General features: G+C 54.6%; 2 protein-coding genes across 3 annotated transcripts; one reads left to right on the top strand and one right to left on the bottom strand.

The window, feature by feature from the left end:
• The first annotated feature begins 258 nt into the window (after positions 1-258).
• Positions 259-7,307, top strand: SMTNL1 (smoothelin like 1). Its single transcript, XM_059405157.1, has 7 exons — positions 259-990; positions 1,206-1,338; positions 1,481-1,532; positions 2,953-3,111; positions 3,304-3,418; positions 3,539-3,690; positions 7,065-7,307. The coding sequence occupies exons 1-7, from the start codon at positions 259-261 to the stop codon at positions 7,207-7,209; spliced, it is 1,488 nt and encodes a 495-aa protein (XP_059261140.1). The 3' UTR covers positions 7,210-7,307.
• A 1,834-nt stretch (positions 7,308-9,141) lies between these two features.
• Positions 9,142-20,385, bottom strand: UBE2L6 (ubiquitin conjugating enzyme E2 L6). 2 transcript variants are annotated; one of them, XM_059405170.1, is made up of 4 exons: positions 20,246-20,380; positions 16,519-16,614; positions 11,668-11,854; positions 9,142-9,837 (listed from the first exon to the last, which is right to left on the bottom strand). In XM_059405170.1, exons 1-4 carry the CDS (start codon positions 20,270-20,272, stop codon positions 9,686-9,688), a joined length of 462 nt encoding a protein of 153 aa, XP_059261153.1. In that variant the 5' UTR covers positions 20,273-20,380; the 3' UTR covers positions 9,142-9,685. The 2 variants fall into 2 exon arrangements, with proteins under 2 accessions (XP_059261153.1, XP_059261162.1); XM_059405179.1 differs by lacking the exon at positions 16,519-16,614 and having other exon boundaries at positions 20,246-20,385.
• Positions 20,386-20,788: the final 403 nt, after the last annotated feature.

The raw sequence follows: 20,788 nt of genomic DNA, 5'->3' as shown, positions 1-20,788 counted from the left end.
GGGCAGTTGGGTGAACACCATCCAAGGCCAAGTCCATGTGGCCCAACATCTCACCCTTGGGGAAGCAACACTGGACCCCTTCATTTTACCACAGGGAACACGGATGCTCCTGTCACATGTCCAGGCAGTGGCGACATGGGGGACCCGGGACTGAGTAGCATGCCTCCGGACTCCCAGGCCAATGCTCTCTGAGGGCGGGTTCCTCACCTCATGCAGGGATGTGGCATGACCAAGTCTGCTTGTCTCTACTTTCTAGAGATGGAGCGGAAGGAGGAGAAGCCCTCTGAGGATGGGACCACTGTCTCCCCAACCCCAGAGGCCCCTGTGACGCAGGGAAGTGGAGCCTCTGCAGGAGAGGCCAAAGGCACCACCGAGGCGAGCGGAAAAGAGGGGCCCCTGGATGGGGCGGGAAAGCAGGAAAGAGCACCAGCCGAGGACGGCGCCCCATCTGGAGTTCAGGGAGAAGCCAATGGGTTGGATGAGGTCAAGGTGGGATCCAAAGCAGAGGCCGAACGTCACAAGGGAGACGGCAGGAAGGAAGAGACCACAGTGGCTCCTCAGATGACCGATGGGAAGGAAGAGACCCAGGCCGACCCCAGGGAGGCTGAGGAAGCACAGGGGACTGTGCTGGCCTCTGAGAAGCAGCAAGCTGATGAGAAGGACGCCAAGCCTCCATCCAGGGAGGAAGCCGGTGGGAACAATGAGACCAAGGCTGAGCTCAACCGGGCTGCTGGGGAGCAGGAGGCCAAGACTGAAGCCAAGGAGGCTGATGGGAAGGAGGAGGCCACCACAGCCTCTCAGGAGAAGAGCAGCAAGACAGAGGAGCCCACAGCTGAAGCCCAGAAGAAAGCCAGTGCCCCAGAGGCCCCCGCAGACTCTCAGAAGAAGGCTGCTGTGGAAGGGGAGACCGACGCTGAACCTCAGGAAGCTGATGTGAAGAAGGAGGCGGTGAGTGTGGCAGAGGAGAGGAGGGAGGAGGCCCCCCGCCGTGTTCTGGAGTCCCCTGCACCCCAGGAACTAAGCCTCCCACCCCCTGGCTTTATTCCTTCGGGTAAGTCCAGTCTTCTGAATGACATTAAGAGCCGGGGGAGAGGGGGTACAGCCCAGGAGCCCCAGGCTCCCTTCCGGATCTTCCTGGAGTCCTCACAAAGCCAGGGACAGGTGCTTGTGCGTCCACAAGCCCATACAGGTCATGCCGGTTCCAGGAGCCAGGCAGTCCCAAGGAAGAGCAGGACGGGGGTGCGCAGATAGAGTCGGAGGAGGGAGCAGGGGTGATTCCCAGCTCCCCTGAGGAATGGCTGGAGAGCCCCACAGAAGAGGGCAGTGGCCTCAGCCCAGGTGAGTGAGTCCAGGGACCCAGGGACAGGGGGGTGGGGGGGGGTGGGGGGGGTGCAGGAGCTACCCTGAGGGGGTGGGCTGACAGCAATGGTGAGTCAAGATAGCTCCAGCTTCCCTCTCTCCCTCCCCGCTCTCCCTCCAGATGGGCTGGGTCCAGACTCGGCAGCTTCTGGAGAGACCAGCCCTTCAGCCAGGTAATGTCAAATTCTGGCGCCCTGTTCCAGCTGCCTCTCCCACACACTCCCTTCCAAGTCTACCGTCTCGCCTGGGCCTGGGTCTCCCTGGCGACTGATCTAGAGATATTCCAGAATTCCTGGCTTTCAGCCCCCTACCCCAGGGCAGAACCTAGGAAACCAAAGGAGCCAGAGGCTGGAAGCGAAGGGACCATGCCCCCTCCACCGCTAGAGCCTCCCCACCTTCCCCTCCTCCACTTCCTCCTCCTCAGCGTCCTAGGCAGATCTTCTCGGGGCTCCTCATCTTGTCCCTGAGCATACTGCCGTGGCGTCAGCACGGCCCACAGAGCGTGAGCAGAAAGCCCGAGTTCAGACAATGACTCTGCCACTTACCAACTGTGTGGTCTTGGTCACGTCACTGTTCTCTTGTGTGAAGCCACCACGTAATCATACCTGCCTCACAGGATTAGCGTGAGGCTTACATGCCGTAAAATGTATGAAGCATGCGGGGCGCCTGGCTGGCTCACTCGGGAGAGCATGCCGTTCTTGATCCCTGGGTCCTGAGTTCGAGGCCCATGCTGGGCATAGAGATTATTTTTATAAAACAGTATAGAGGGGCGCCTGGGTGGCTCAGTCCTTAAGCGTCTACCTTTGGTTGAGGTTATGATCCCAGGATCCAGGGATCAATGCCCTCATGGGGCTCCCGGCTCAGCGGGAGGCCTGCTTCTCCCTCTCCCACTCCCCCTGCGTGTGTTTCCTCTCCCACTGTCTCTCTCTCTCTCTGTCAAATAAATAAATAAAATCTTTTTAAAGAACAACAGTATAGAGCCCCGCGCATAGTGCCGGGTACCCGGTGGGTGCTGGATAAAGTGAGAGCCTTATTGCCATCGTGCAACTTGGCTCATTGGAAGAATCCTCTTTTGTCTTGACCCGAGATCCACCTCCATGCCACTTTTTTTAGGAAAGCCAGTGGGTGCATGTTCACTCGGGCTCCGCAGGGTGCTCTCCACTCCCCTTCTTTCTCGAGCCTCAGAGCCGCCGTGTCAGGTAGCTCTTCGTGTCCCCAGTTTCCAGAGGAGGAGGCTGAGGCTCAGAGAAGTGACATGACAGCCCTCAAGATCACACAGCAAATAAGAGGCAAAGCCAGGATTCAAACTCAGGTCAGACCTCAGACTTGTCTTAGCTCTGCCCACACATCTCACCAGACCACAGGCTCCCCCCAAAGTTAGACTGAGCCTCATTAGTTCATCTCGACCCCCTCCCAGTGCTGGGCACAGAGGAGACGTGTGCCAGGAGTGGGGGGGCTACAATTTCCTATACCTCTTCTGACTGCAGGGAGCTCCCCACCACCACCAGCCGGCCCCTTACCTCCTGCCCCCACCTTGTGCTCTGGAGTGGCTGGTCCCAGGCCCTCTCACACTGCTCTGAACCTTCTCCATAGTGAGTCTTCACCCAGCGATGTGCCCCAGAGTCCCACAGAGCCCCCTCCGTCCCAGGAGAAGAAGAAAGAGAAGGCACCAGAGCGCCGGGTGTCAGCCCCTGCCCGGCCGCGGGGGCCCAGAGCACAGAACCGCAAAGCCATCGTGGACAAGTTTGGCGGGTAGGGTGCAGGCCGGGCTGGGCTTTCCCGGGTGAACCATGGACCCATCAGTGGGGCCGGGAGGCCTGAGGGCGTGGGAACAGCCCAGGCCAGGTGGGAGGACTGATATCTGGGGCCCAGGCTCCTCCTCGATGGGGCCTCCTGTGGCCTCTCACTGCTGGGGGCCGGTCTTCTCTATGCCTCCTCTTGCAGGGCTGCGACGGGCCCCACTGCCCTGTTCCGAAACACGAAGGCCGCAGGGGCAGCCATTGGTGGGGTCAAGAACATGCTCCTGGAGTGGTGCCGGGCCATGACAAGAAACTATGAGGTGGGCGTGGAGCAGGGGCCGTGTGGGGCGGGGACCCTTCCCCAGGGCGGCAGGGCTGGGGTGGGTCCGAGTGGGGCAGGCCTCCAGCCCGAGGCTTATCAAGGCCCCACTCGCTGGCAGCACGTGGACATCCAGAACTTCTCCTCGAGCTGGAGCAGTGGCATGGCCTTCTGCGCCCTCATCCACAAGTTTTTCCCCGAGGCCTTCGACTACGCAGCGCTGGAGCCCACGCAGCGCCGGCACAACTTCACCTTGGCCTTCGACACAGCAGAGTGAGTGGCAGCCACTGAGGGTGGTCCCTGGGGTGAGGGGCGGGGGGGGGGGGGGGGGGGGGGGGGGGCGGGATGTGAAGGGGGGATGCTCCGGAGCCTGGCTTCACGCAGGGCAGAGAGCTGGCGGGTCAGACGGGTCACAAATCCAACACGTGCTTTTCGATCGCCAGGAGCTATGTGTCAGGACGCAGCCATCCTGACAGAGTCCCCACTTGTCATGGCTTACAGTCTAAAGGGCAAGACGGACCACAAGCACACCCCTCTGTGTGATCTGTAACGCGGGGGTCAGGGGGCGGCGCCCCAAGGAGAACAGGCAGGGCGAGCGATAGGCAGGAGGCAGGCCTGCTGTTTTACACATGGAAAGTGCCATGATTGGGGCCAGCGCCTGAGTCTGCCAATTCTTAGCAGTGTGATGTGATCTCGAACAGCCTCCTTTACCTCCTGAGCCCTCACATCCGGATCTCTAAAATGGGCACGAGGTTTCCTCTTCTGCAGAGCTACTGTGAGAATTAAGTAAATAATTAAGCGAGGTTTTTATAGCAGTGCCTAACCCACAGCAAAAACTCCAAAAAAAGGATCTGAGCTGTTGTTCCTATATGATGATGGATAATAGCAGTTTTTTGGTAGTTATTCATCACTTTGGAATCTGGAGGGGGATTTCTTGCTGAGGCTCACGTGGCTGGATGCCAGGGGTGTTGGCAGTGGGATGGAGAAAGGGGTCCTGGAAGGGCAGGAGGAGTGTGAGGAACAGCAGAGCCCAAGGAAGAACCTGAGAAGCAAAGACGCGGCTGCTGGGTGGTGGCGGGAGGCGAGGTACTCCCACCACTAAAGCCCCACCAGAGCTGGCCTCAGCCGGAGGCCTCTGTCTGTACCTACCTGGGAGGCCAGAGTACACGGTGATGGCCTTAGGGCCCCCAGAGAGTGCATACCAGACGCACACCTTCTTCTAGCCCCAGGGAGAGGCTTCTGAGCCACCCGGTAGAAACAGATTAGGCAGAGGATATTGTGGCCCCTGGCCACAAACCCGTGGGGAAGCCTGGGGCAGCAGTATTCTCCTCTCTGGGCCTGCGTGTCCCCCAGGGGCAAAACGAGAAGACGGAGGAGGAGCTGTGCTTTGCAAATGGGTTTTTCTTTTTCAGCAGATTCCTCAAACAGATTACAGGGGGACCTTTTTATTTTTTATTTTTTTTTAAACTTTCATCTAACTAAATAACACTTTTCTTATGAAGTGTACGTATTGCTTCAAACACTAGCTCCTTCCTAGAGGTTGGAGTTCAAGGTTGTAATTTGTATGTCATGAAACTGGTACAGAAGGTGCAAAGCATGTCCTAACCCAAATGATAAGTGTCCGTAGCCTGGATGACATTGGATGAAGTAACCTGTTAAAAGGAATCATTACAACCCACTGGCCTCAGTTAGTTGAGGCCACTCTTCTCAGCCACCTGCTCATGGTTACGACCTAGATTTTTGGTTTTTTAAGATTTTTATTTATTTATTTGATGGATAGAGATCACACGTAGGCAGAGAGGCAGACAGAGGGGGCGGGGTAGCAGGCTCCCTGCTGAGCAGAGATGTGGGGCTCAATCCCAGGACCCTGAGATCATGACCTGAGCCAAAGGCAGAGGCTTAACCCACCGAGCCACCCAGGGGCCCCAACAACCTAGTTTTTGCCAATAATTGTACCACCTTCAAAATCTTGGTTTCAGACATTGAACTCTCTCCCCCTGCCCCCACCCCTCACCTCTCTAACTCACTTAGGTTAGCAGCCCCACTCCCAGAGATTTTTAACTCCGTGGGGACTTCTAATCCATTAACCTCACCATTTTCCACTTTCTGTCAGCTTCCTTATATCTTCACTCCTCAGCCTCGAGTTCATGGTCTATCAAGGTCATCACTCAAAAGGAGAGCTTTCTAGGTTGGGAGGTGTTCCTGGAGCACACCAGCTAAGCACCCAACACCCTTCCCAAGATGCTCCCTGAGGCACGTGTACGGGGCTCTAGGGCACCAAGAATGCAATTTGAAAAACACCCGACTTGGTATTTCAGAAGATCCCTTCCAGTTTCATATTTTCCTGCCAAGAGATGGAGTGAGTGCACTGGGGTGCGAAGCTGAGGGGGTCAGGAGTGCCAGGTCCTGCTCTGGGTTCAGAAGCAGCTTTAATGATGATGACAAGCCCCACGGATTGAGGGTGCTTAGGTGCTGGACATCCTGCTAAGAGCTTTCTTTGGCGCATCCCCTTCAATCCTCTCAGCAGTAGTGAGGTCCCTCAACGTCCTAGGTTCATACAGGAAGGCTTGGCAGAACCGGGACATGGACATGAAACTCCCAGTAGAGGCTAAGAGCTCTAAGTGAATGCCAGGAACCAAGTGTCCCTGGCTCGCAGGACACAGGTCATTGTCCTCCTGCAGCTGCCTTACTTTGGTTCCAAGCCAGGCAAAGCTAGGGGAGGCAAGATGAATAATCAGGTGACAAGGACCCTGCTGCCAGAAGGCATCAGGCAACAGCAAAAAAGGAAGGCTTTTGGTAGGGATGCACGGGGCCGCAGGATGGAGAGTCTGACCTGCTGAATTCAGATCTTGTCCCCGTCTTCTTAGCTCTGTGATTCTTGACCATAGACTTCCCTTCTCTTTGGGTTTGGTGTGAAGATTAAGTGTATGAAGTAAGGGGGCCCCTGCCCCAGCCATTACCTCCCCACTGTCCCTGTTCTGGAACTCACCTGATTTCCATGGAGTCCTGGGATGTGGGGGACCAGCCAGTGCTCTCCACCCCCCCCCCCCCCCCCAGTCAGCTGTGCAACCAGAAGAGCCCAGCCTCGCCAGTCCTCAGGTCCAGTGGGAATGAAGCTTCTCCTGTGTAGGGGGAAAGAACCCTGTAGGGGGACAGAATCCTGACCCACCCCCAGGAGGGGAAAACACCACACTGGTCGCAGGGACCCTGTCTCATTCTTGGCAGTCCTCCAGTCTGCGCCCCTCCCCTGGCTCTCTGGCCAGTCTGGCTTGGGTTTCAGCCTGGCTATCTCTGGCCCGAGAGGGTTTCTGCTGGGACCCTGGATTCTCCCACTGCCAGCACCCATGGCAGCCCGACAGGCTGGGACTGCCAGGACCCAGGGCAAGGAGGCCCGGAGGCAAGCCTGGGATTGAGTCCCAGCTGTGTTACTTGCTTTGAACTTGAAGACATACGTGGGCTTTGGGATCAGACCAAGCTGAGTTTGAGTTTGGACTGTCAGGAGCTCAGTGACCTCATCTGTACAATGGGTTGGTCGGCCTAGCTGACCTCTCGGCTCCAACATACACGATTCTGTGGGTTTCACCCTGGCTGGGCTGCCCCTTTCCCCCTGGCTTCCACATGCTTCAGCTCTGGCTTCTGTCCCTCAGGAAACTGGCCGACTGCGCCCAGCTGCTGGAGGTGGACGACATGGTGAGGCTGGCGGTGCCTGACTCCAAGTGCGTCTACACCTATATCCAGGAGCTGTACCGCAGCCTTGTGCAGAAGGGGCTGGTGAAGACCAAGAAGAAATGAGGAGCGGACCGGCCCTGTGGGTGGAGGTGGACAGAGTAGGGGCCTGGGCCCAGGCAGGTGGCACCAGTCTTAAACGCATTAAAAGTCCTTTTATAAAATCCTGTCTGCCCCCTTGGTGCACCTCCCCGCCCCCCTCCCCCCGGGACCTCGCTCCCTCTGGAATGATAAACCCCTGCCGGCTGCCAGCGTTCCTCACCTGACAAGATCTCCTCAACAACCAGGATGCCACTTGGGAAAAGACAGTGGCCTGGGTGCCACCCCCTCCAACTCCTTTCCCCCATCCCCCACCAATATGCAGCTGTGTGACCTCGGGGCAGTGAATTAACCTCTCTGAGTCTCAGCTTCCGGTCTGAACAGACCTGATGGAGGTGGAATGAGATAATGAAATGAGCAAACAGCCTCACCGGGAGCCTGTCCCCTTAGTGTTCCGTAAGTGAGTCCAAAAGTGAGTGCATTTGTACATTCTGAGTTATTGGTGGTGCTTTTCCTGATTCTCTTCCCTGTTTCCACACTTCTCCCAGATTAGGTGCTGGGCTAGGAGATTCTCTGGAAATCTCAAGCTAAGTTAGCAGGGCCCGTGGAGACACCTGCACTCAGTTTGTTACAAGCAGCGGCTTTCCAGAAGCTTAGATGGCTGCTCCCTGAAGGTCCTTCCTTCAGGTTAAGTTAATCCTTCCAGCTCAGGCTGAAGTTCTGGCTTGTTTCTGCTTTTCTATCATTCATTAGAGATGCACCCCTGAGCTGCTTATAATTTCCTGCTAACAGGCCTGTCTGACCTTATCAGCCATTCCGAGCATGTGCGCTGACAAGAACAGCTCATGAGAAGGGCCCCTGGGTGGCTCAGTGGATTAAGCCTCTGCCTTCAGCTCGGGTCATGATCTTGGGATCCTGGGATCGAGCCCCACATCAGGCTCTCTGCTCAGACAGCCTGCTCCCCATCCCCACTCTCTGCCTACCTGTGATCTCTCTCTCTGTCAAATAAATTAAAAAAAAAAAAAAAGAACAGCTCATGAGAAACACAGAAATGAAAACCAGCCAGCTTGGCTGTGCAACTGAAGGTGTGGACCCTGCCCTGACCGACTGGGCAAACCTGGCCATCCACCAAAGCACTCTGTGCCTCAGTTGCCTCATAAAATGGGGGTGTTCCCCCTGTAGATGGGTTGACAGCCTAGTCCCCCATGGCCAGTTTCCCCCCCACAGCATCTGGGGTTCCACAAGTCTTGAAGTCCAGCGAGCCCTCTGTTCTGGGGAGTGGGGTCACACCTTTTAGTAGAGAGCAGCTAACCCTGAGGCTCATGTTCTCCGGATGAACCCAACCATCCTCTCAGCAAACACCCAGCCAGCCTCCAAATTCATCTGTGACTTGAATGGGTGGACAAGCAGGTGGCTTCTGTGGTTCCCCCTGAACTGGACACTGGGGGAGGGGTCACTCCTCCCAGCCTAAAGCCTGGCCCCCAGAAACTGGCATCCTAAGGGAATTGCAAGGAGGTTTAGACCATGCAGTCAGGGGGCACCTGAGTGGCTTGGTCAGTTAAGCATTTGACTCTTGGTTTCATCCCAAGTCATGACCTCAGGGTTGGAGATGGAGTCCCGCATTGGGCTCCACACTCTGCATAGAATCTGCTTGAGATTCTCTCTCTCCCTCCCCCTGCTTGTGCACACACACATTCTCTAAATAAATAAATAAACAAACAAACAAATAAAATCTTCAGTCGATCGAGCGCCCAACTCTTGGTTTCAGCTCAGGAAATGATCTCAGGGCCATGAGATAGAGCCCTGTGTCTGGCTCCATGCTCAGCAGGGGGGTCTGCTTGAGATTCTCTCCCTCTCCCTCCCCCTCTGCCCCTCTCCCTACCTTTGTGTGCACTCTCTCTCCCTCTCTAAAATCAATAAATAAATCTTAAAAACAAACAAGCAAACAAAACCATGTAGTCCGATTTTCGGAATGGAGAGCCTTCATTTCACGATTTGTCAGTGGAAAGATTCAGTGGAAAGGAAAGATTCAGCACCATTGTGTGACCAAAGTCAGTCCCATTAGTGGACTAACTGACTTTGGTCACGCAATAAACAAATGGCTCAATTGTAAATATGAACCCTGCCTCCCACACACCCTCCCGATGTACCCCCTGTTCCCGGATGGGCTCCTGGGCTCGCTCCCTGCCAGCCAGGCTGGAGTGACCTGGGGTCCTAAGATGGAGCAGTTAGTGAGACCAGGATTCCCACACCCTAGAGCGCCGGAGAGCTGTCCCGTAACCATCGCCAGCTCCTCTGGCTCTGGGGCAGAGAGAAGGAGTGAAGCTAAGCCCACCTGTGGTCAGGCGAACCTGGGAATGGGCCCACACCCCACAGAGACTAATGACGGACAGACAATCTAGGAAGGAAAATACGGAACGAAGGAGAAGGGCTCCGGCCCCCAGTCTGTGAGACGTGTCTGTCCCCCAAGCAGAGGATCCCGCGCAGGGACGGGGGAGAACCGCTAGGAGGGCCGGTCGGCTCCGTACTTGAGGGTGAACTCTCGGGCCTCGCTGTTGAACCGCTCTGGGTTCTCTGCCAGCAGGTCGGCGAGCTCCAACCGAATCGGCTGCCCCAGGTCCGGTCTATTCACCAGCACGCTGAGGGCCTCCAGGACTGGGGAGAGAGGCCAGATCAGGACAGCAGGGTGAGAGAAAAACCCTGGCAGGGAGGCCACGGCAGCGCCCCCCAGTCGCCCCGGCATTCCACACTCTCTCCATGGGGGGACTCCCAGGGAGGGTCCATCCCTCGGGATGAGGACGGCTCTACCGAGTCGGATACCCCTCGTTCCTCACTGATGATACCCAGAGCCCCGACCAGCGACACCAGCACTTTCAAACTAGGTTCCATGCATGGCTCCCGAGAGGCTTCCCATCATGGGGGTCGATGAGATAACTGGGGTTTCGGGGTCCCACTCCTTTTTCAACAAGAACCACTTTCTGTTTGATATCAGGATTCCAAATACATCAACTTTTATTCGGGAAAAAGGGTTCTGAGGCTGAAGACTGGAAGCCACTATTGCCCCGTGGCTCCCACTCTTTCACAGGGGCCTCTGGGGACCGGCGAAGGCAGCGGTCCACCGCTCCAGGCAAGTGCACGTATGAACACGCACAAACGTGGTTGACATTCAGAGTTCTCCAGAGTCCCCCTGGGACCCCTCCTCCCTTCCCCCTGGGGATCTTTTCTTCCAAGGCTAAGAACTCCTGAGCTGGTTCGGACACCTGGGGGGACTCAGTCGGTGAAGCCTCCAACTCTTGATTTCAGCTCAGCTCGGGGTCTCAGGTCATGATCTCAGGGTCATTAGACCGAGCCCTGTGTCAAGCTCCTCGCTCAGTGGGGAGTCTGATTGAGATTCTCCCCGTCTCCCTCCCCTACTCTTACTCCCACTTATGCGAACACACTCTCACTCTCTCTTAAAAAATAAATTAATTGGGGTGCCTGGGTGGCTCAGTGGGTTAGGCCTCTGTCATTGGCTCAGGTCATGATCTCAGGGTCCTGGGATCAAGCCCCGTGTGGGTCTCTCTGCTCATCAGGGAGCTTCCTTCCCTCACCCCCTGCCTGCCTCTCTGCTCTGCTTGTGATCTCTCTCTCTCTTTCTGTCAAATAAATCAATAAATAATCTTTTAAAATTGATCAATTAATTAATTAATTAATTTTTTAAAAGAGAACTCCTGAGGTGGTCCAGAAGCAGGACAGACTGCACACAAATGTGCATGGGCTCTAGAGACACACTGTCCAACTAGCCACATGTGAATATCTAAGTTGAAATGAATTAAAATTAACTGCAATGAGGAATTCAGTTCCTCCATCCCATTAGCCAGCCACATTTCAGTGTTCAAGAGCCACGCGTGGCTACTGATTGGGAATTAGGCCATGCGCTATGGAACATTTCTATCACTACAGAACGTTCTGCTGGGCACTACTGTTCTAGGGTCAGCCAAGCCTGGCTCTGAATCCCAGCTCAGCCCCTGGCCAGCTGTGCAGGCACTTTAGCTGTCATGTACCCCGGGGTCCCCCTCTACTCAAGCAACAATGAGGGAGTCACACATGGGGTTTCTGGGACTGGATAAAGTCTGTGTGCGAAGCTCCTAGCACAGCACTCAATGTGCTTCCTCAGCGTGTACTGTCATTATTGGGCCTGTCCCCTTGATGGTCATTTAGGGCACTGAGCCTGGGAAGGAACAGACCTCACCAAGGTCCGCAGACAGAGCAGCAGAGCCCTTCCTTCTAGAGCCCGCTGCTCTGTCGCACCTGTCCAGGTAGAAGAGCAGGGGCAGGACCTGGTCAGCCAGCCCAGCATCTCCGGATGCATCCCTTCTATCCAGACAGGCCCAGCTGAGACCCGCAATGTTTATCTCCCCTCTTTTGGGCTTTTCTGACTCAGAATCAGTCCCCTCACCCCGTATCCAGGATCCCTCCCTCCTGTTAGGCGGGCCCCAGTCCCACCTTGGCTGGTCTTGGTGTGAGGCTGCCAGTTCTCACGGCTGATGATGGGCAGGCAAACGCTTCCATCGTGGCCCACGTTGGGGTGGTAGATCCTGGTAGTAAATGTCACCGTAGGGGGCTTGAACGGATAGTCCTTGGGGAAGCTGATGCGCACATGGAAGGCCTTGCGGTTGTAGGGTGGTTCCTCCTGCGCAAGAGAAGGGGTTGAGATCGACTCCGAGACACGTCAGCTCTGAAAAGACTGGTTTCCTCCTAGGACCTTGGTCCGGCTCCCTCTCTCTCTCCACCCTGCCCTGGGCTCCCAGGCATTCTCTGCTCGCTCCCAGGTAGGACCATGAATGGAGGTGGCACCTGCACTCACTTGCTGACTGAGCCACGGATTCGCAAAGGAGCGGAGTCACGAAAGATCATGGGCCTGGGAGGCACCAAGGTCAGATCCTGAGTCCTGCTGCGCAACCGGGGGTGGGCCAGCCGCCTCTCCCCTTGGGGGCCCATTTCCTCAACAAAGACTGGATCAAGTTGGATCAGATGAGCTCTAAGGACTCTCTCAGCTTCTTTTGTTTTTTCCAATAATTAACCTTCTTCCAGTGTTATTGAAAAATAATTGACAGACATCACTGTACAAGTTTAAGGTGTACAGCGTAACGGTTTGATTTACCTATATGGTAAAATGATGAGCACAATCGGTCTAGCTAACATCCATCTTCTCACATAGGTACAATAAAAAGAAAAGAAAAAGAAGGGAGAGGCTGGGGTGGCTCCGTTAGTGAAGCGTCCGACTCCTGGTTTGGGCTCAGGTCATGATCTTGGGGCTCTGGGGTCGAGCCCCTCCTCGGGCTCTGAGTTCTGCAAGGAGTCTGCTTGTCCATGAATGGTATATATTGTTATTGTGTATCTTATCATGATAAAGACTTTTTTTAAAGAAGAAAGAACTTGGCGGCTAGAGTGGCTGACGGTTTGCGAGGAGCCAGGTAAAGACCCTCCAGACTTCGAGCAACCGGAAATTCTTCAAACCTTCCTGGGCACCACCCCGTGCCACCTCGTGTTAAGGGCTTGACACACATTAGTCCACGCAGCAGAGGGTAGCGGTTACATGAACTTTGGAGCTACCCTGCCCCGGTATGAATCTTGGCTCTGCCATTCTCTAAGCTGTGTGACTTTATGCAAGTAACTTAACCTCTCTGTGCTTCCATATGAGAATGAGAATAGAATTATTTTTTTTTTTAAGATTTTATTTATTTATTTGTTAGAGAGAGCGAGCACAGGCAGACAGAGTAGCAGGCAGAGGCAGAGGGAGAAGCAGGCTCCCTGCTGAGCAGGAAGCCCGAAGTGGGACTCGATCCCAGGACGCTGGGATCATAACCTGAGCCGAAGGCAGCTGCTTAACCAACTGAGCCACCTAGGCGTCCTGAGAATAGACTTCTTCCCAGAACTTATGTGAGGACTAAATGAGTTCATTTATATTAAGGGCTTAGAAGAGGACCTACCACATGGAAAACACTACCTTTGTGTCAGCTGCTACAGTAAGGATCATGAAAACTCACCACTGTTAGGGTCTATATTATGATGAGGAAACTCAAGTTCAATGTCTCTAGCTTGCCCAGGGTCACAGTGGAGTGCCGGATGGGAACCCAGCGCCGGTCTCGACGTCTCCACATGTGAGCACTAATCTACACTCCTAGAAACAGGAAGTCCTGGAACTCAGGTGACCCAGCACAGAGCACAGCAGCTTCTGGCTGGTTCCAAAACTCCAGATCCTTTCAGAAACTTCGTTACCAAGAAGATAGGACAAAGACAGCCACAATGACATATAGAGGTAAGCCCAGAGTCAAGGCTGTATGAGAGCTCCTCTTGGTTAGCAGAGGACAAAACGGGAGCCACGGGAGTCCTGGGTGTGTCTCTGAGATAGCAGAAACGACTATAGGACAGAGAAGGAAAATGTCTCAGCATTTCCATTTTTGATAATAAGAAGAGCCAGGGGCCTGCGAAGTAGAGATAGGCCCGAGAGTGACGCTTCAGGAAAGGGATGGGAGAATGCCCGCGTGTCCCGTCTGCGGCGGTCCAGACCGGGCTTCCTGGGCTCCATCAGAGGAAGGAGGCCGAGGAGCCCTGGAGCAGGGCGTCCTGGGAACGGGCCCCAGCTCTGCCCCGGGCCTGGGGCGTGGCTTGGAGCTCCTCCGGGAGTCAGTTTCCTATTGTAACAAGAAGAAGTTGGACCACCTGACGGCTTCATACAGCGCCTTGGGGTCAGCTGAGAAAGTCCTATTTGCTTGGGGTTTGGGTTTAGAAAAAACATTCACTGCTCTTCCGGCTCTGCCACCTTACCCTGTGATAGGTCACTCAAGCCCCTCAGCTTCCATTTCCTCAACTGTAAAGAGATGTCAGCCTTCCCCGTGGGGTGGTTGCCAGGTTTTCAGTAGGACCGCTCATGCAACGTCCTGCAAACAGTGCTCTGTCCACAAGGGGTTCTCAGTGAATGGGAACTCTTACTGTGAGCTTTCAAAGGCTCGTCCCCCTATCAGCTTTTTTACAAGGTGACAAGTGGGGCCACCTTGGTGAGCCTTGTATACTGAGACTGAGCTTTTGAGGGGCAATCTATCAGCTCGACCCACAGACCTTTCTGGGTTCTCCTTCCCCTGCCCGCCAACCACGTCTCCTTTATGGCCTCGCTAGGCACCTTCGGGCTGCCCTTAATTGGCTGTCCTGCAACAACTCTTCCCACCTAGCAGACTTGATCAGGACCCTTATATGGCTGGAAAGTCTCTGGCTAGTTCCCAAGGGTACAACCAGTATGCTATTGTGATTTATAAGAAATAGATATCTGGTCACTCAGATATAGTTCTCATATATATCTGGTCTTGGCCCACAGTGCCTGGCTCACAGCTCCCAAAACCCTTGGAAATTCCCAAGTGTTGAGAGTGACCCAAATGTCTTTTGTTATGTTAATGGAACAGCTTTTGGAAGCACCTAAGGAAGGGGGCTCTGGCAGGAGAGCCAACCCTAGGCTTAAAGGGTTGGAGGGCAGAAAGGCTCCAGTTCAATCGCCAATGGCCAATGATTTCATTGATCGTGTAGATGTCATAAAGCCTCCACCAATACCCAAAAGGGCAGGGTTCAGTGAGCTTCTGGGCTGGTGAACACTTGGAGGTTCGGGGAGGGCAGCGCGCCAAGAGAGGGTGAGAAGCCCCATGCCCTTCCCTGGTGCTTTGCCCCATGCAGCTCTTCTGTCTGGCTGTTCTGCCTTATAAACTTCCATCATAAACTGGTCATCTAGTAAGGAATCTGTTTCTGTGTCCCGTGAACCTCTCTAGCAAAGGAACTAAACCCGAGGAAGGGGTCATGGGAACCTCTGATTTATAACCATTCGGCCAGAAGCAGCCTAGACTCGAGACTGACATCTGAGGGGAGGCAGGGCTGTGTGTGCGGCAGGGACAGTCCTGTGGGACTGGGCCCTTCATCTGTGGATCTGATGCTATCTCCAGGTAGACGGTGTCCGAAGTGAGTTAAAGAGTAGGACGCCCAGCTGATGTCCTGAGAATTGCTTGGTGGAGGGGGAGGGGACACCCCTCCACACAGTGGGATTGTGTTCAGACCAGAAGACCAGCCATCTTGGTCTTACCAACCATTAGGGTCCTTGGATTTCACAGTATCCTCTGAAATGTGACCTGCCCGAGGGGTCCCTGTCATCTACCTTCTTCCTTCTGACCAGCTGCCCAACCTTCGCTCTCATCCACCTCAGAGCTAGCATCCTTGGGGGATCTAATCTGTTCCTGGAGCACCTTCTAGCACCTTTGTCCTCTGGCACCTGAGGCCCAGAACAGGAGTCCTCACTCCGAGCCAGGTAAATGGATTACTGCAACCCAGCAGCGCACAGGACATAACAGACGTCTGCCTTAGGCTCAGGTCATGATCCCAGGGCCATGGGATTGAGTCCAGCACTGGGCTCCTTGCTTAGCAGGGAGCCTGCTTCTCCCTCTGCCTGCCACCCCCCCCCCGCCTGTGCTCCCTCTCTCTCTCTCTCTGACAAATAAATAAATAAAGTCTTAAAAAAAAAAAAAAGTCCAAATCCTAAAATAATCAAATAATTGTTCTCTTTATAGTACAAAAAACTACCGTAAATCTTCACTGTTTTAATATTTATGTTCATGTAACTAAAGGTGTGTAGATGGCTTCCCATAGAAAATATTGTCAGTCTATTAATGATAAAATAGAATTCTTGCACTCAGATAGGTCCTCTAGAATACTGTTTTCAGGGGGAGACTTTACTGAGCAAGATCTAATAAATGGAGACAAATCAGAACAGTAGAGGTGAGTTATCTGGGTTGTCCTATGTAACAGTAGTTGTCTGATCACTGTATTGTTCTTCTGAAACTCTTGTATCACTCTATGTGAACTATACTGGAATAAAAAAAATAGTTGCCTGAAATATAATCTTAAAAAGAAAAGAAAATACATTTTAGGTTGGAGAGGGCAGATTCAGGGCAACTGTGAAAAACAAGAAGTTAAAAAAAAAAGAAAAAGAAAAACAGGAAGTTTACCCCTACCCCTTGACAAAGGTCCAAGAGGTCTGCTTTCTGCTTTCGAAGCCATTTGTCTGCTGACCCTCCTGTGCTGGGCTTGGTGACTACTGGCTTGAGGAAAATCTCTTACTAAATCCAGAACTCTCTTCTAGCCTCTTCACAGCCTACTTTGATCTCAGAAGCATCAATCCTGAGACCCCTACCTACCAATGACTAGAGTCCAAAAAAGGACTCTAAGGGAGGGGAAACTCTGGCCCCGTCCTCAGCCACCCTGCCAATGCCCCCTGGCCTGCCACCCCAGTCCAAGGCCATGATCCCCAGGAACACTCACGGGCAGGAGGAGCACGTGCCACACCAGGACGTCTGCATCATCGATGAACAGGTTCCGTAGGTAGGGGGGAAGCTCTGCCTGAAGATCCTCCAGCTCCTGCAGGGGGCAGAGCCGTGGACAGATGGCTCGTCTCCCCTCCTTCAGCTGCCCATTTGCCTGTCCCAGCAGCAAGCTGTCCCGGGTCCCAAAAAGGAACCCCCTCAGGGACAGAAACTGGCAAAGTGAGAGCCCTCATAAACGGAGTACTTAGAATGGGCCAGTCACGGGGGCGTCTGGGGGGGCTCAGTCAGCTACGAGTCTAACTCTGGATTTCTGGCTCAGGTCATGATCTCAGGGTCATGCCACTGAGCCCCGCATCCAGCTTCCCACTCAGCAAGGAGTCGGCCTCTCCCTCTGGCCCTCCCCCTGCTTGGCATGCTCTCTCTCTCTCAAAAAATAAATAACTTTTTAAAAAGATTTTATTTATTTATTTGAGAGAGAAAGAGAGAGCTCAAGTAGTGGGAGTGACAGAGGGAGAGGGAGAAGCAAGCTCTCGGCTGAGCAGGGAGCCTGATGTGGGGCCCAGGACCCTGGGATCATGACCTGAGCTGAAGGCAGAGGCTTAACTGACTGAGCCACCCAGGCGCCCCAATAAATAAATCTTAAAAACAAAAACAGATTGTGTCAGGCAGGGTGCTTAGTGTTTTAAATGACTTAGTTGCCTTAAGCCTCACCAAGCTCTGTAGGTACTAGATGGAGAAAGAAGATGAAGATCCTTGCACTGAGCAGAAAAACAGGGGGACAGGAGTGACTCACATGCCCACCGCCGCCCCAAGATGTAGCCCGGTCACTAGGACATCGCTGCATTCCCCCTCCAGCCCACTACAGAGTGCCCTCTATTGACGCTTGAGAGAGAAGGAAAGGCCCAGCCCTCCAAAGCTTCCCTGGAGTAATGGGAGAAACATGAACGGGACTACGTGAAGAAGGTGTGTGGATACACACTGGGGAAGCGGAGGGCAGAGGAGCACTGAGCCAGGCCATGCAGAGTAAACAGGCTTCCCTCATGCAGAGAAGGGTCAGAGTTCCCTAGGCGGAGGGAGCAAATATGTACAGTGCACCCCGCGCAAGCGGACTAGTTATTGATGGAAAAGGGTTTCGTGACCAAGCACATTGGAAAACAGAAAGCTAAAGTGTATCGTGAATCTCCAAGATGTGAGCCCATAGCACACAGTGCTTCTCAAACCTATCTGATCAAGGAACCCCTCTTCCCTTTTGGGGTCCACCCTAAAGGACAACAGAACTTTTCTCTGGAAAACCAAACAACAGCAATAATAAAAAAGACATTTGAGGGCAAGTCATATTCCTCTGGAACACCAAATGGGTATAAACCATTGGTTTTCAACTGAGGGCAACTGGACACCCCCACCCCCACCCCGTGGATCTTGGGCAATGCCTATACCATTTTGGGTTGTCACAAATTGGAGGAGTGCCATCAACACCTAGTGGGCAGAGACCAGGGATGTCGGTAGACATCCTATAAAGAATTATCCAGGGCTCCTGGGTGGCTCAGAGGGTTAAAGCCTCTGCCTTCAGCTCAGGTCATGATCCCAGGGTCCCAGGTTCGAGCCCCGCATCGGGCTCTCTACTCAGCAGGGAGTCTGCTTCCCCCCTCCCCATGCCTGCCTGCTTGCGATCTCTCGCGCTCTCTCTCTGTCAAATAAATAAATAAAATCTTAAAAAAAAAAAAAAAAGAATTATCCAGCCCAAGATGTCAACAGAAACCGCGGTATAAACAAAGGTGGACAGAAAGCTCAAAACCACTCCAGGGTATGGGGGGCGGGGCTTCTCAGACTGTGGACCACACGAACTTTCTCTGCACCCCCAACAAATAAACACAACGCTGCCCCATCGCCCATGTCTCAGCCCATACTCTGTCTCTGTTCTGTCTCTGTTCCAACCCAGACTGCTTCTCACGTCTTCTGCCCAGGGTCTATGAACCCTCGATTATTTTTCACTCCGAAAGTCGAAGCATCTGCTCCGTAAGTCCTAGCTTCAGTACCATCTATGACCCTTCGGCAAGGCTGAAACCCTGAGTCAAACAGAGCTCTGCAACAGTTTCCCGACTTTACTGTAACTGGGACTGCTTGGGCTTTTCTGTTGTAGAAGAGTTCTGCCAAAAGATTCTGCAAGCCTGAGGATAGGAAACCCAAACTAGGACACACAGCTCTTTCCTGAGGCCAGTGAAGAAATCACCTTACTCAGAGGAAAAGAAAATGAAAGTAAGAGGCCACTGGACAAGCCTGTGGGTTGGAGCTCCGCCAACCTGGACTCCAGTTTCAGCCTCACCACTCCCTACTGGGGTGACCCTGGGCAACCGAGTTACTCTCTCTGAGCCTCAACATCCTCATCTGTAAAATGGGGGCATATGACTTATCTCACAGAGTTGCTGTGCCTGGCACTTCGTGGTGCCCGTGTGATAAATACTGGCTCCTACCCCTTTCGCACTTGGCTAGAAGGACCTCCTGCCCCATTTTGTTACTAAGCTCCAGATTTCAGTTCTTTTGGGCCGAGCCTGCTCTGTGCCCCAATCTGAGATCCTCTCTCTCTCTCTCAAAGGTGGAAAGGAGACTGCAGCCCTCCCCAACCCCTTAGGCCCATCCCCCACTCTACACAGTGGAGGGCCACTTCCAAGAGAGTCAAAGTCTGGGGGTATGCCAGACCCATTTCACCCTGACCCTTCTTCCTTCCCCACCTACGCCCACATCCTGGCTACACCCCAGTCCTTCAAACACCCTGGGTTTTCCCACCTCCTGGAGAATTCCCCCCCACACCCTCCCAGACCTTATTTCAAATTGTGTTCCTGATTGGAGGGGCACCTGGGTGGCTCAGTCGGTTAAGTGTGGGCTCTTGATTTCCACTTGCTGGGGTCATGTTCTCAGGGTTGTGGGATATGGGATCAAGCCCCAGCTCAGGCTCCGTGCTCAGCGGATTCTCTCAAATAAAAATACATAAATCTTCAAGTTGTGTTCCTGATTGGAAAGAAAGCTCAAGGTGGTGGGGAGGGGGCCAAGATTTTTGCTCATCTTTGTCTCCCTACCTCCTAGAACAGGAGCCAGCACATAACAGGCTTTCGACAACATTTGCAGAAGGAATGAGCGCAGGCCACCTACTCCAGGACGCCTTCCAGCTCCGCCTTGGCATCTTTTCCTCCTGAGAATACCCAGGGAACTTGGTTCCTGACTCCTACTCAACACCCCATACTTCTCAGGACTCTAGAAATGTAGGTACCCAATTTCGGGGCGGGGTATGAGCTATTCCATGGCAAAGACCTTGTTCTCATTTTATCTGTTTCCAACACACACACACACACACACACACCCGCCCCAGCAGAGTCCCTGACTCCTGGAACCTTTCCAGCACCTCCGTGAGACCCGAGCAATTGTGATCACAAGTTTCTGGCAGGAGAAAAGAAACCGAAACCAGTTCGGCTCGGAGCCAGCCCATCCCCATCCCCAGCACAGCCCAGGGAGGTAGCGACAGCCGGGTTCGATGCCCCACACCCCCATCCCCGACCCCAGCTTCTCTTCAACTCCCGCTCCCGCCCCTTTCGCAGACCCACTCCTCCTCCAGACCCGGCGGCTGGGAGAGCGACAAATAACCGCGCTCCGAGAGCCGCGGGAGGGATGCAGGGGGCAGGGCAAGGCAGGCAAGGGGAGCCGTGAGAAAGGGGTCGTCCGACCGCCGTTACCTTCGCCACCCGCTTGCTGGCCAACATCTCGGGACCGAGCCTGAGAGGCTTCCGTGCGCTCCAGCAGGACTGAGGTCCGGCGCGGCCCCTCGCCGCGCCCCGCCCCGGAGCCCGGCTTCCTCGGTGCGCCCCGCCCCATGAGCCCCGCCCCTCGGCGCGCCCCGCCCCATGAGCCCCGCCTCGGCGCGCCCCGCCCAGGAGCCCCGCCCCCTCGACGCGCCCGGCCACGGCTGCGCCGAGGACTCTGGCTCCCTCGGTCCCGCGCGCGGGGCTGGGATCCAGGGGACTCCCGTGTGCTCGGGCGCGGCTCCAGTGCGCCTCTCCGGGTTCTAGTTGAAGCTCCGGCGCCGGCGGCCGCAGGGGACCCCGCATCCCCACGGGCGCCTCCGTGCCGCCCGCAGGACACACTCTCCGTGAGTCAGCACAGGCTCCTCGCGCTGCCAGCGCAGCCCCGCCGCAGGTTGCCCGCGGTCTCCGCGGTCGGACCGCCTCCTTAAGCCGCTGGAGCGCATTCCTGGGGCTCCGCTGGACGAGCCACTTACC

This window comes from Mustela nigripes, chromosome 1 (assembly GCF_022355385.1).
Source record: "Mustela nigripes isolate SB6536 chromosome 1, MUSNIG.SB6536, whole genome shotgun sequence".
Taxonomy (NCBI): domain Eukaryota; kingdom Metazoa; phylum Chordata; class Mammalia; order Carnivora; family Mustelidae; genus Mustela; species Mustela nigripes.
The sequence above is the reverse complement of the archived record's forward strand: the minus strand, read 5'-3'. Positions and strand labels throughout refer to the sequence as shown.

Coding starts and splice junctions, on each gene's coding strand:
- SMTNL1 (XM_059405157.1), top strand. CDS start 259: ATGGAGCGGAAGGAGGAGAAGCCCTCTGAGGATGGGACCACTGTCTCC. Junction 991..1,205: donor GGGAGGAGGCCCCCCGCCGT/GTTCTGGAGTCC, acceptor TGCCGGTTCCAG/GAGCCAGGCAGTCCCAAGGA. Junction 1,339..1,480: donor GGGCAGTGGCCTCAGCCCAG/GTGAGTGAGTCC, acceptor CTCTCCCTCCAG/ATGGGCTGGGTCCAGACTCG.
- UBE2L6 (XM_059405170.1), bottom strand. CDS start 20,272: ATGTTGGCCAGCAAGCGGGTGGCGAAG. Junction 16,615..20,245: donor CCAGCAAGCGGGTGGCGAAG/GTAACGGCGGTC, acceptor TGCCCCCTGCAG/GAGCTGGAGGATCTTCAGGC. Junction 9,838..11,667: donor TCACACCAAGACCAGCCAAG/GTGGGACTGGGG, acceptor CTCTCTCCCCAG/TCCTGGAGGCCCTCAGCGTG.